At 40.6% G+C, this 15,164-nt stretch overlaps 1 protein-coding gene across 1 annotated transcript in view; it reads left to right on the forward strand.

Moving 5' to 3' along the window:
- The window catches only part of LOC119657721 (ran-binding protein 16), a 31,616-nt gene extending 18,800 nt beyond the window's left edge, over positions 1-12,816 (forward strand). The window contains exons 16-24 of the mRNA XM_038064764.1: positions 4,951-5,141; positions 5,218-5,429; positions 5,489-5,627; positions 5,692-5,769; positions 11,534-11,598; positions 11,674-11,813; positions 11,874-11,993; positions 12,052-12,122; positions 12,514-12,816. Coding sequence (XP_037920692.1) covers positions 4,951-5,141; positions 5,218-5,429; positions 5,489-5,627; positions 5,692-5,769; positions 11,534-11,598; positions 11,674-11,813; positions 11,874-11,993; positions 12,052-12,122; positions 12,514-12,560 — 1,063 coding nt within the window. The 3' untranslated portion in view covers positions 12,561-12,816. The remainder of the gene's footprint in view (positions 1-4,950; positions 5,142-5,217; positions 5,430-5,488; positions 5,628-5,691; positions 5,770-11,533; positions 11,599-11,673; positions 11,814-11,873; positions 11,994-12,051; positions 12,123-12,513) is intronic.
- Positions 12,817-15,164: the final 2,348 nt, after the last annotated feature.

Genomic DNA, 15,164 nt, shown 5'->3' on the forward strand with positions numbered 1-15,164 from the left:
TTAACTTTAATGTAAGCGTTTAGCACAATTAATTATAGAAGAATTCTTTCAACTGTCTATCAATTTGAGGCGTATTTATAACCGACGCAACCTGTCCTAACTCGAGAACTAGGCTGACTCCGTGGGCGGACGTTCGCCCCTTTTATACCCCGCAGAACAATTCAGAAAGGCATACATTTTGCTAGAAAACTACTTAGTTTTTAGATCAAAACTACTTAGTTTTCTAGCAAAATGTATGCCTTTCTGAATTGTTCTGCGGGGTATAAAAGGGCCGGACGTCCGCCCACGAAGTTCATGAAGCAGTTCCTGCAGATCTTTTCATTGCCCTATTGATCGTCTGGTGCCGATCAAGCAATAAATGTTGATGGCTTTGCGTCTTCAAGCTGTTGCAAAGATCCAATTCGATGATGAATTTGGTCCCCGATCTGTAAAGTCGGAGCTGAAGTCAGAATTGCAGATCTTTGATCTCCAAAAAAAAGTTGCCTTGGGGTCGAATTCCAATTGTTATGGATGTTTGTATTCGTTTTGTGTTTCTCTCGCTTCTGCGAACTTATCATTTGCATGACATTAAGTGTGATGATTGCGAAACTAAACCACCGCCCCACTGCAAATGAGGAGAGCTGTAGCGACATGGTAATGACATGATATCTACCACCATATCCTGACTAAAGGACCGCCTGTTTTTGACCGACCCAGACGATTAACGCCCGAAAAACTGCGCGAAGCAAAGGCCGAATTTGACTACATGCTACAACCGGGAGTTTGCCAACCATCGAGTAGCCCATGGGCGAGCCCGTTAGACTTGGTACGGAAGAAAAACGGACAATGGAGACCATGTGGAGATTATCGGCGTTTGAACGCTATCACCGTCCCAGATAAGTACTCCATCGCTCACATTAGTGACTTTGCGCACAAACTGAGTGGATGCAAGGTACTTTCCACGATTGATCTGACGAGAGCATACCACCAGATTCCTGTAGCACCCGAGGACATTCCCAAAACAGCTGTCATTACTCCTTTTGGGCTTTTTGAGTTCCGAGTAATGACGTTCGGTCTACGTAATGCCGCACAAACTTTCCAGCGGTACATTGATCATGCACTCCGCGGATTGGACTTTTGCTATGCATACATCGATGACATTCTTACCGCTTCTAAATCGAACGAGGAGCATCGGAAGCACTTATTGACGATATTTAATCGACTCCGTGAAGACGGATTGTCCATCAATGTCGATAAATGCAGCTTCGGAACATCTTCTGCCGAATATTTAGGATATTTGGTGAGCGAAAATGGCATCAAGCCCCTTCCAGGACGAGTGGAAACCATTTTGAATTTCGGAAAACTGTCAACAATTGCCGATTTGCGACGATTTCTAGGAGCTGTTAATTTCTATAGAAAATCGTTGCAGAATGCAGCCGAAATTCAAGCAACTCTCCACGAGTATCTCATTGGTGCAAGGAAACGGGATAAACGCAAAATCGAATGGAATCCACGAGCAGATGTCTCATTTGAAATGTGCAAACAGCAAATTGCCAACGCTGCGTTACTACGACATCCCATTGAGAATGCACCATTGGCCATCAAATCAGACGCATCGGATACGGCTATGGGAGCAGTTCTCGAACAGTGGAACAACGATGTTTGGGAACCGCTCGGGTTCTTTTCGAAGAAGTTCTCCGATACACAACGTAGGTACAGCACTTACGACCGAGAACTCCAAGCAATCTACAGTGCAGTCAAGTTTTTTCGCTACATGGTCGAAGGTCGTCCGTTATTAATCAAAACCGATCATAAGCCGATAACGTTTGCCTTCCAACAGAAAGCCGATAAAGCTAGTCCACGGCAATTAAGGCAACTGGACTATATCGGCCAATTCTCGACCAATATCATATACGTCACTGGCGAGGAAAACGTTACAGCAGACGCCTTGTCCCGAATTAGTGCTGTTACATTGCCGGTTGCCATAACCACCGAAGAATTAGCTACAGCGCAACGAAACGATGAGGAACTCCAACATCTACTGCGTTCTGAAACGACCTTGGATTTGAAAAAGTTGCGAGTTGATGACAAGGATACAATGTTGTACTGCGACGTGTCAACTTCCCAAATATCCCAATACTTCTCAGGAGGAGAATATTTGAGATTACTCACCGCCTATCTCATCCAAGCGGACGCGTCACGAAAAAGCTGATTTGCCGAAAATATGTCTGGCCTAGTATGTCCAAGGACTATTCTCGAGTGGGCACGAACATGTCTAGCGTGTCAACGAAGTAAGATTGGACGACATGCAAAACCATCGCATGGCCAAATCGATATGCCGGACACGAGATTCAGTCACGTACATATCGATATTGTCGGACCGCTAACGCAATCACAAGGTCACTCGTATGTATTGACTATAATCGATAGATTTACGAGATGGCCTGAAGCGGTTCCGATACGATCAATTACGGCAGATGTTATCGCAGACGCATTCTACACCAACTGGATTTCACGATTTGGAGCACCTACTATATTAACATCGGACCAAGGATCCCAGTTCGAATCCTTGATCTTCCAGTCGCTGACACACTTAGTGGGTTGCAAAAAGATTCGAACCACTGCATACCATCCTGCTTCGAACGGATTGATTGAGCGATGGCACCGATCGATGAAAGCAGCTATTATGTGCCACAACAATCGTGAATGGGTCGAAGTTTTGCCAACGGTTTTGCTCGGTCTTTGTACAAGCGTTAAGGAGGATATTGGCGCAACAGCTGCTGAGCTAGTCTATGGGACAACGATTCGCATTCCTGGAGAGTTCTTTCTTGACGAGGAAATACCTCCCGATCCGAAATTTTTCGTTGAGAAATTTCGTCACCATATGACGCAAGTTCGTGCAACGCCAATCTCTCGACATGATAGAAGGAAGGTGTTCGTCCACAAGGATCTTTCTACATGCTCACACGTGTTCGTGCGGATTGATCGAGTGAAGAAGCCGCTAGAGCATCCGTACGAAGGACCATATAAGGTGTTAGAGAGACTTTCCGACAACGTTTTTAAAATGGAAATTCAGGGCAAAGCAACAAATATCAGCGTCGAGCGACTAAAACCTGCCTATTTCGAAGTAACATCTGATCCAACGGAAGCAGCCCAACGACCAATAAGTTTGGCTCCCAAAACGTATGGAGGACCAAGAGCGAAACCAGCGAGTGAGAGGCGAGTAATGATGGTGCTGTCATGTCATTACCATGTCGCTACAGAGCCGCACAATAACAACAAGAGGACTCCAGAAGGAAGTGATGAGGACACATACAGAAAAAGTAAACAAACGTTTACTGTCTCGAATATCGGATTGTATTCGGGCTCTTTGGAAACACCCGTTGTATTCTTGAGCCTTCGATAAAAAATATTGTGATTCTGTGTTCCGCCACGAAGTAATGAATGCAATGGCTCAAGTGGTCGAGGTAATAATTGCAATTTCACAATGAGGCAGAACAATCCAGGCTTTTCACCAGTGAACTTCAATGCACCGCAGTGATCGCACAAAGCCTCCGTTGGACCGATTCGAATGAAAGGATGCAAGCTGTAGTCAAATGTGCAATCGTATTGAAATATTTTTCCATCTAAATTAACCCTTAAAACATGTCTTGTGCGGTCAGCTCGACGAATGATGCTAACCGAGCCGTTTAACTACGGACTTTTCTTGTTCTTGTGTTTGTAGAAAACGAAATGAGGCTATACCATTACTTCGCCAAGAGCTGAGACCCAATACTGTGGCTCAGTGAATTCTTTAATCGGGTTATTCAGGAAGATTCAACACCATCTAACTGGCAAGAAAGTACCACAGTTTCCGTTACTGTCCGATCCGGTTACTTTCCCATGCCATGAACATGTTTCAACGCATTCTTGACAATCGTATTCGCGAAATCATTGTATCAACGAACGTGTCAAATCTAAAATTGAACGCAATGTCGTCCGTCCTGCCGGTGTCTATGATTCTGAGTGTTGGCCGACTATAAAAAACAATGAACGGCGTCCTGCGGTAATAGAGACGAAGATTTTGCGTTGGACTACTGACGTGATACGTTTTGATCACATCCGAAATGAGGACATTCGCGATCGATATGGAGTTGCACCGATCGTGGAAAAAATGCGAGAGAGGCATCTTCGTTGGTATGGTAACGTAATTCGCACTACCGAAAATTCACTTGGGAAGATTGCTCTGAACGTCGAAGACGATGGTAAGCCGAGACAACTGTGGGTTGATACGCTGCATGGGGATTTAAAAACCTCGAGATTGCATCTAGATCAGGCATTTGATAGAACCAAATGGCGAAACCGATCGCGACGAAACGACCCTGACCCGGCTGAAGAACAAATAGAAAAATTATCAATGCGTACATAATCGCAAATATCATAGCCCCACAAAGCAATCATTTTCGAGGGCAACTTACCGCTTCAAAGCTTGATCGAAAATAGAATTCCACACGAGAATGATTGACCGAAAAAAAGTGAACGACGAATTCAAATTGAATTACGACGGAATCCGAAAATCAAACACGTGCACCAAAATCATCGATTGGATTTGAAATAATAAAAAACTTTGTGTTTCTTTTTCGTTGGTGTAGATATTCTTGCAAATTCCGATATTTCGGGAACCACTTGTTCTCTTCATCAGTGCTAACAAGTCCAAGTCCAACCATTCTTAATGTGCATTTCATCTAATGGAAATCACGTCTTTGATATGATCAAAAAGCCATTCTATTGAAAATGTATGGGAAAGCTAATTTTCTTCATATTTTTTTCGTCGGAATATTTCTGATTAATTAACCGATATTCTGCTTTTTGGGGCGGAAACAAATTGAGCGAATTATAAGTCATCAAAATTTAACTGGTCGCTCTTTCCTTTCATTTCCTTTCCTTTCCTTTTGGTTCGATATACGTTTGGAATTAAATTTGTTATTACAGATACCCAGACTTCACACCGGTTTTAATTCGAGCGGTAGCACTATGGGCCCATGATCCTTCAGTTACTACACCTATTTTGAAATTGTTCGCTGAACTTGTGAATTGTAGATCGCAACGGCTACAAGGGAATGTTTCTAGTCCAAATGGTATCTTGCTATTCAGAGAAAGTTCAAAACTTATCTGTACCTATGGTAAGTCAATAGATACTTTATAGCTTCGATAATAAAAGATTGATATTGATCGCCTGTCATTAACTTTATATTGTAGGAAATCGGATTTTACTTCTTGATGTTCCCCGCGAGCAACATTATGCTATGCGCCTTAAAGGAATTTCAATATGTTTTCTGATGTTGAAACACGCTCTGAGTGGAAACTATGTAAATTTTGGAGTGTTTCAGCTGTATGGCGATGACACCCTGGATAATGTACTAAATATAACGGCCAAAATGATTTTGTCCATACCACAAAACCATCTTTTGGTAGGTTGTGTAGTGATGGTGATTGTTTTGTTGAAAATAATTTAAGATTTCTTTTGCAGGAATATCCTAAGTTATCAACTTCATATTATCTCCTTCTCGACTGCTTAGCACAAGATCATATTACATTTATAGCTTCATTAGAACCCCGCGCATTTTTATATATTCTTGAAAGTATATCCAAAGGACTAACAGCTCTAGGTGAGTACTTCAATCTTAGTTTGAGTGTATACAATCGTTTTAATTATTGTCTTTTTTCATACAGACACAGCAGTGTGTACCTCATGCTGTTCCGCTTTAGATCATATTGTATCATATATATTCAAACAGCTTCAGATAAAAGGTAAATATGGTTACTCTCGTAGTGTGGAATTAAAAGATTTTTTTGTTAATTTGTGGGTAGACATGGTCTGTCCTTTAATTGAAGAAAAAAACAATTTCTCAAGGGGGAGCCTGCCTTAGGAGGCCTCAAACAGGTGTTTCTCCCGATTGTTTTGGTCGGAAAAATGAATTGAGCTCAGCAATATTTTTTGTGTGTTAAAAAAAATTGTTTTCAGTTAAAATATGGCATGGAAATTTGTAGAACGCCGCATCACTGGAGTGTCCCAATTCCGCAATTCTTCTCTGAAATGAAAAAAATGAATAGTTTTCATTATAACGTATTTTTCGTTTGGGAAAACTGTCCGGGGTTCCGGATGGCTCAAGTGATTAGAGCGCTGGGTTATCATAGCGAAAGGTCGCGTTTGAAATCTCACTCCTGAGGTGAGGGGATTTGTTATCGTGACTGGATGTCGGATATCAGTCGACTCAGCTGTAAATGAGTACCAGGATAATAACCCCAGGCAAGCGCAATGCTGACCACATTGCCTCCTAGAGTGTACTGTGGTGTACCGTGACCGTCTTGAATGAAGTGCTCTAACATACTTCGAGGTCCTGATCCAATATGGATTGCTGCGCCAACTATTACCATTATTAAATTAAAAACACGAAAGAAATTAAAAAATTTCAACTTTTTGGGGGTTTCAGGAGAAAAATGTGGTTTTCAGAAAAAAAAATGTACTTCGACTTGGTAAAAAATGGTTTAAACATTTTCTTTGGCTCAAGCAGAAGTTTAGTACAAGAACAAGCTTTAATTCATTCCAAAAGGTTCATTAGTTTCCTTCAATTGCCTCCGCAAATTAATAAATAAATATGTAATATTTGGGCTGAAAAGTTGGCAGACTAACGGACAGATGGTGCTACTACAGGGTAGGCCATTTAATGTGGGTCCATTTGTTTCTGAAAAAAACACATTTTTTTTCTGGAATAATAAAAACTTGTTTCTGAGGTTAGCACTGATGAAGGGAACAAGTGGTTCCCGAAATATCGGTATTTGCAAGAATAAATATTCACACCAACGAAAAAGAAACAAGTTTTTATTACTTCAATTTGTTGTTTCTTTTTCGTTGGTGTGAATGTTTATTCTTGCAAATACCGATATTTCGGGAATCACTTGTTCCCTTCGTCAGTGCAGTGCTGTTCATATTAAAAATCATTTAGTTCAAGAAGATTTGTTCCAGCTATTTCTTGAAAATGATATCTTTCAAATGTTCGCCTTTGGCCTTGATTGCTGCTCTTTATTTTAGCGTTTTCCATCGGCCAAAGTTTCGGCCGATATGCCGGTTATTTCGCGTCGAATGTTGTTTTTGAGTTGAGCTAGAGTCCTTGGATTGTTGATGTCTACCTTGGATTTTAGATAGTCCCACGGAAAAAAGCCTGGTGGCGTCAAATCTGGTGATCTCGGTGACTATGGAAAATCATCACTTTTGGATATCAACCTTCCGAGGAACAATGGGTTCAAAAAATCGATTGTAGCGCGTGAAGTGTAGCAAGTTGCTCCGTCCTGCTGAAACCAGAAGCCTTCCATGTCAATTTCTTCGATGATTGGCATCACGAATCATGGCTCGATAACGCTCACCATTGATGGTAACAGAGGCTCCTTCGTCATTTTCGAAAAAGAACGCTCCGATGACCTTTTTCGCACAAACACCTCACTACACAGTCATTTTTTGATCGAAGAGAGGCTGTTCTTCAATTAATTAAGGATTTTCGGTAACGTAGAACCGACAGTTTTGCTTATTTACGCCTCCATTTAACTGGAAATAGGATCTGACATGATGATTTTTCGCTAAAAGTCTGGTTCATCATCAAGACATTTCGGATAGTCAGCTGGTTTTAATTTTTGTGCCAATTGAATTTTGCATGGATACATTTTTAAATCGATACGAATTATGCACCTGAGTGTGGTTCTTGCAATGTCTAACTCCTGGAAACGGTGATAACTCGACGTTCTCGGAGTATCTTCAATACTGGCTCGTACGGCTTCAATATTTTCATCGGAACGTCTTGTACGTTGTTTGGATACGTGACTGGTATTGCTGAGACTACCATGGTTAATAAATTTTGGGTATAAACGCTGCAAAGTGCTTTTAGATTGAGCACTTTTCACTTTATTTTTTTTTTTCCGAAATGCACGATGAGAGAGTGAGAGCTTATTTTGAATGTAAAACTGAAATATTTCAGCGCATTTTTTTGGAGTGTACTGCTCGATGCTATAAATTGTCTTGGACTGACGCTTCAAACGCGGTATGTCATTAGTCAATCTGACATTGCTGCCAAAAACTACAGGGTTGCCAGATGGGCCCACATTAAATGGCCAACCCTGTAGTATTACATCCATATGATTTTTAGTTAACCCCAACCTTCAAAGGACATATGTACAAATTTTACAGCGATCAGACTATTATTTGTGGGATAATAGAGGATTTTGAGTCAATCAACTTGTGTTAGTGTGAAGAAAATGGACAAAATGGAATTTCTTGTGTTGGTGAAGAATTGCTTTTTGGCGAAAAAAATACTGTTGTAGCCAAGGTTTGGCTTGATAAACCTTATTTGGACTTTGCACCAGGAAAATCAACCGTTAAGAAGTGGTTTAAACGATGCGAATTCAGCACCGAGGACGAAGCACGTAGCGGACGCCACAAAGAGGTGTTACCGACGAAAACATAAAAAAAAAATCCATAAAATAATTTTGGATGACCGCAAAATGAAGTTAACCGAGATAACTGAGACTCTAAAGATATCAAAGGGATTCGTGCAAGAATTTTTGGGTATGTGAAAGATCTGTCCAAAGTGGGTGCCGCGTGAGCTCACAGTCAACCAAAAATCGTTAATCATCAGCTCGTTGTTATTTTTGAGCAGTGTTTCAAGCTCTTTCCCCATAAAAAAACTCGATTTTATGCGTCAAATATAAAACAAAACATGGCTCCATTATTTCACAAAAGAATTAAAACGATCGTCATCTGAGTGAACTGCACGTGATGAATCGACTTCCAAACGGCCGGCAAGGCTATGGCAAAATTTCATGAATTGGGCTTCGAATTGCTTCCGCATCCATCGTATTCTCCAGATCGACTTTTCCCAGTTCTCAGACCTTAAGAGAATGATTGCTGGAAAAAAATTTAACGCCGATGAAGAGGTAATCGCCGAAACTGGGGCCTATTTTGATGCTAAAGACAAATCGTACTATAAAGGGTTTCGATAGATTGCATGACGCCTATAATCGTAGTGTGACGGTGGTGTACTGCTTGGATCGCTCATCCGTATCGTACCAAAGTGTCCTCTCCGAGAGGTAACTCTCGCGGAGCTTAGTCAAATAATTGGGCACACCCGTTTTATCCAGTAAGCTTTTTATCTACTCCCAGCTGGCTGAAATGAACACATTTTTGACGTCCAGCGTCACCATAGCATAGCATTTATTGGAAATCGCGTTTCGAGCCAGCTTCAAAACAACGTCTACGGTGTCAATTGTTGAGTGGGCTTGTCGAAATTCAAATTGTGGCTCCGATAGTCCATCCTTATATTCAATGATAGAGGAAAAGTTGGTAAAGAGGTAAAGAGGATCGTACCCCTTGCATTTACCTCAGCATCACGGATCACTTTCTCCAGGGCCAGGTTAAAGAGGACGCATGATTGGGCATCCCTTTGTCGTAGACCGTTGTTGATGTTGAATGGTCTTGAGAGTGATCCTGCTGCTTTTATCTGAACCGCACATTGGTCAGGGTCAGCCTAGTCAGTCTTATCTATTTCATAGGGATACCGAATTCGCTCTGGGCCGTGTACAGTTTTACCCTGGCTATGCTATCATAGACGGCTTTAAAGTCGATGAATAGATGGTACAACTGATGTCCATATTCCAACAGTTTTTCCATCGCTTGCTGCAGAGAGAAAATCTGATTTGTTGCTGATTGGCCTGGAGTAAAGCTTCTTTCGTATGGGCCAATGATGTTCTGAGCGTATGGTGCTATCTGGCTTAGCAAGACAGCGGAAAATATCTTATAAATGGTACTCAGCAACGTGATATCTCTATAATTGGGGCCCTGCGTGATATCTTCCTTTTTATATATGAGACAGATAATGCCCCGTTCCCAGTCGTCAGGCATTGATTCGCTGTCGCATACTTTGAGCATCAGTTGATGAACCACTTCGTGTAATTAGTCGCCTCCATATTTAACCAATTCTGCTGTAATTCCATCGGCTCCTGCCGACTTATGGTTTCTAAACCGATGAATTGCACGGACTATTTCTTCTATGCTTGGTGGTGGCAGTATTTGTCCGTCATCTTCAGTTGGCGGGACCTCCAACTCGCCGATATTTTGGTTGTGTAGCAATTCATCAAAATACTCAACCCATCGCTCCAATATGCCCATTCTGTCCGAAATCATCTTTCTCTCTGTGTGTCGGCAGGATGAGCATCGAGGTGTATAAGGCTTCATCTTGCTGACTTGTTGGTAAAACTTGCGCGCCTGGTGCGATTGCTCCCTGTACTTTTCTAGTTCACAGACTTGTTGGTTCTCCCAGGCTTCCTTTTTCCGTCTGTGAAGTTGCTTCGCCGATCGACGGAATTCGTGATAAGTGTCTGCCCGTGCCCGCATTCTTTGAGAATGCAACATTACTCGGTATGCGGCATTCTTCCGTTCCATTGCTAGCTTACATTCACCGTCAAACCAACCGTTCCGACTTCTCTTGCGGCTGGGGCCAAGTATCTTTGTGGCCGTATCAATGATAACGTTCTTCAGGTGATTGTGAAGATCATTTGTTGATGTTTCATCTCCAGGATCTCTATTGACTGCGGTTATTGCGGCATCCATTTCTCTCTTATAGGTGTTGCGGAGGGCTGTGTTGTGAATAGCTTCGGTATTCACTCTCACCTGATTGTCAGAGGGGATTGTAGGTGGTGTCGTAATTAGAGCTCGGAGCACTATGCCAACGAGATAGTGGTCCGAGTCTATATTGGCCCTCCTATATGTTCTGACGTTCATCAAGACTGGGAGGTGGCGGCGTTCAATCAGCACGTGGTCACTTTGGTTGAAAGTGGTCCCGTTTGGAGAGGCCCACGTATGTTTGTGGACCGCTTTCCGCGTAAACCTTTCCAACAAGCACAGCATACACGACATTCGGTCGACGTACGGAGCGCGGGCGCCCCTCCCGCGGCCTGTTAACCACCTCAGTTGTTTCGCGGTATCGGGCTAATGTCCTAAAAACGAATCGTTCGTTTACCGGCAGCTTTGTTAACAAACTATGAATATTTTTCGCCGTATTGCCACATTGGTGCAACGCAATAATCGCGGTTCTTTTTTCGTATTTACCGAACTTCATCGTGTTGTCGTTCACGCACTACTGACCTTCGGAGCCCGAAAGTGGGGTATGGTTACGTACTCTTCGTGCGCAGTGTTACCAGTTTCGGCGACATAACATTTCTCGCTATACGCATCGACTGGCAGAACTTCTGGCTATACTATTTATAAATGGAGCGATTCCAACCTTTCGCTATTTTCGGTCACGCTGCTTCCAGGACAGGTGAGGCAGGTTCTGATGAGTTGCCTTTGCCCTGGTCAACTTTATTGAGTATTAGGCTCTGTGATTTTGTGTGTTTGTTCTCAAATATGTTAGGAATCGATTGACGTGGAATCAGGTTCGATTTTTTCGACCTCTTAAAGCAGGCTACCCCCTTAATTCTATACCTACACCTCCTAATTAATTTAGTACTAATGAAACATATTTCGTAGTTTCGACATTCCCTAACAAAAAACTTCGACATGGGGTATTTATGGAAAATACTCAGTTCTTAAACGTAAGTTTTAAGTGAAATTAATTGAAGGGTAAGCATCTTACTGAATTAAATCTACATTTGCCTAACTAACTACAGATGGTGGAAATGCACTCTGAAATCCTGCAAGGAATTTTATCAACACTTTTGAACCTCGTCATGTCGGAAGATTGTCGAAATCAATGGTCAATGTCCCGTCCTTTGTTAGTTCTTATTCTGTTATATGAAGACTACTTTGGGTGAGTCGCTTGATATCCTTTTAAGAAAATTGTGGATAATGATTATTGCATTCCGTTTAGTTCGCTCAAGGAAAGCGTGATTCGTGCTCAGCCTATTGAAAAACAAGAATTCATGGTGCAGTGGTTCAATGGTCTGATGGAAGGCATCGAAAGGAATTTGACTGTGAAGAATAGGGAAAGGTGAGTTGCCGAATCAGTTCAATTTCTGTGAGTTGATATCTTTTGTCTTTGTTTTCAGATTCACACAAAATCTTTCGATGTTCCGTCGAGACATAACTAATTCTTTAAAATCGTCAAATTATAACACTGGTTCGTCTATAAATGATATGATTGTTTCATAGTTTTACAAACAAATTGAATTTTTATTTTGTTATTGAATTCTTTTATTTTATTTATGTGTTTGTTTTATTTATGACATAATTTTCGAATCAATTTTTAAGGAAATGCTTTTGAGTAACACCATTGCCTCCTGTCGGAATTGTATTTGATTCGTTTGTGAGATGTCGTTCGTTTGTTGACTGCCTGAACAAGTCCTGTCCATCGTATCGTAGGTCATTTGATGTGTACGAAATGCTGTTACTCAAAATTTCCAATGGCAATTAGTTTCCCTTAGTTCGAGAAATCTTATTGCTCTCCTTATTGCCCCCTTTTTCAACTTCACCACAACAATTATTATCACACATTCTTTTTTAATTTACAGAAAATTCTTATCAATACCCTGAGCAAAACTACTCAGTTTCTGTCTAAACTGTGTGTTTATAAAAATATATACGTTTTTTGTAATTTGTATGGGTGCGTGGAGTGGCTGAAAGAAAACATATTTCCTTTTCTTTGTGTGCCGGGAACGGCAAAAAGAAACATATATATATGAATACAAAGGAAAATACCATCTAGAAAATAAAAAATAGTAAATAAAATGAAAGCAAAGTATTTTTATGATGTTTGTAGCATAGTTCTGTCTATGTAATTTTACAAAAACAATAAAATATTTTATATAAAATGATATTAAAAAAGTAATGTGATGATATTTGTTGGGATGACAAATGTTCCAACCTGTGTGAATATTGGACAAAAAATTTTCGATGAATCTGGCAGTTTGCTTGTTACGAAATGCAAATGCGATTGTTAGTTTTACTTAATTTTTGTGATAGGTTTTGTTCATCGGAAATTGGTCGGACATGAATTGGCTGCATTTGTATATAACTAAATTTTGTGTACATGGTATCATGTTTAGTTAAGTGGTGACCCCGAAAACCAAAAATAAATTACCATTTATGTAGAGATGTTAAATTGAAATTGTGTATTTTTAATAACAAAGTGTTCGCTATCGTAGTGAGGGTCGTAAAATTAGTTGGGGCGATGTGGGGTGATGGTTTCCGTCAAGTACTTTTTAAAATGTAACGAAATGGTCACCTTCAAATCTGTTAGATTAAAACCATGCAACTCTTTCGGAATAAGCGGAGGAGAATGATATCGAATCATAGTAAAACTCTTCTGACTCCCAAAACTGCATAGAAAATTTTCTAAAGTGATAGGACAACCAGGAAGATTATTATTGTGGTGTTATTTCCTTGTGGCTAGAATATGGACATTTTTTTAACTGCTGCGCTACACAGGGACCTTGATGTTACATGTTATCTTAGAATTTTCTAATCATCTTCATCTATCGATTGGTAGCAGGTGACAAAAAACCAGGAACATATTTGTGAAATTATTTGTAAAAGTTACCATTGGAAATAGGAAAAAAATCCAAATTCGATCAACAAATCACGGTTAAGGTAAGCTTTCTGCTTGATACATATTGCGTTGGACCTCGAAAGCTTGCATGAATTCCAGTACGTTATTACCATTCATCCTAAATTTCAAAAAGGTGTACAGGTCCATTTGTTTCCTGATGCTTGAGAGTGAGGTAAAAAACGTTGCACAGATTTTGGCAGTTTTCTTTTTCATATAAGGTTGTTCAAGAAGGTTTTGTGCCTAAAAGTGTACTTTTGTGAAAGATCTAACACATCGTTCAATAAGTTCCGGGACTAGCGTAGAAAAGGCGCTAATAATGCCATTTATATACCAAGGTTCGGAAGTACCAACCTTCAGATAAGATGTGTCAAAATTTGATGTAATTCGAAACATAACCAAGAAAGCTATAGTGGTTAAACTGACGCTACCTTTGCAATCGTGAAAAAATGGACCAAAACGAGTTTTGTGTGTTGATAAAACATTATTTTCTAATGGGGAAAAACACTGTTCAAGCTCAGCAATGGCTTGGAAAACGTTATCCGGACTCTACTCCGTCGAAAACAACCATTTGTCGGTGGTTTTCGACGTGAAACGCGGTCGTGCTGATCGTTTGAAGGCCGAAATAGCGAAAAAACGCCCACACATGAAGAAGAAGAAAGTCATCTTTCATCAAGACAACGCACCGTGCCACAAGTCAATCAAAATGATGACCAAATTCAACGAATTAGGCTTCCAACTGCTTCCTCATTCTCCGTACTCGCCGGATCTGGCCCCCAGCGACTGCTGGCTCTTTGCGGATCTCAAAAAGATGCTCCAGGGAAAAAGATTTGGCTCAAATGAGGAGGTGATCGCTGCTACTGAGGCTCATTTTGAGTCAAGAGACAAATCGTTCTACAAACATGGCATTGAAAAGTTAGAGAAGCGTTGGAATGATTGTATAACCCTTGAAGGAGATTATGTTGATGAATAATAAAGAATTTTGCCGATAAAATGTTGTTTTCATAGTTAGTCCCGGGACTTATTGAACGATGTGTTATTTCATTGTTTTTGTGTGTTAACAGTAACGTCGAAAAGAAACATATACACAAACAATTTGTTAAACGATTTTTTTTAATGAAAGCAGATAAATGAAGGTATCTATAAATGCCAAATTAGAAGAAATTAATTTTGGTTTTTTTTTTTATTTTCGGTCTTTAGTATTTCGTATGACTGCCTTTCGTACTAATCACCTCTGCAACTCGTGCGGGCATCGATTGGTATAAATTTTCAATAAAACCGTCCGGAATTTCATTAAGCCATATCCCTTCTAAAGTTTTTTCTAGATTTGCTTTGTTCGTTATCGATTGCAGTCGCCGCTTCATGAACCCCCATAAGTTCTCAATGGGGTTCAAATCTGGACTGTTTCCTAGCCATAGTAGCGACTGGATGCCAAGCTCCTCTTTCCAAGATATTACTTGTGAATAAGATCCGTATTGAGGATAAACAGATAAAAAATTTGACACGGGAAAAATTTCGTTTACTTACAGTACAAGCTCTATGACATGGAGCCGAGTCGTCCTGAAACATCACTTCATCAAAGTGCCCATGCATCCCCACATCATTACTGAGGGAGGA

Source organism: Hermetia illucens, chromosome 5 (genome assembly GCF_905115235.1).
Source record: "Hermetia illucens chromosome 5, iHerIll2.2.curated.20191125, whole genome shotgun sequence".
NCBI lineage: Eukaryota > Metazoa > Arthropoda > Insecta > Diptera > Stratiomyidae > Hermetia > Hermetia illucens.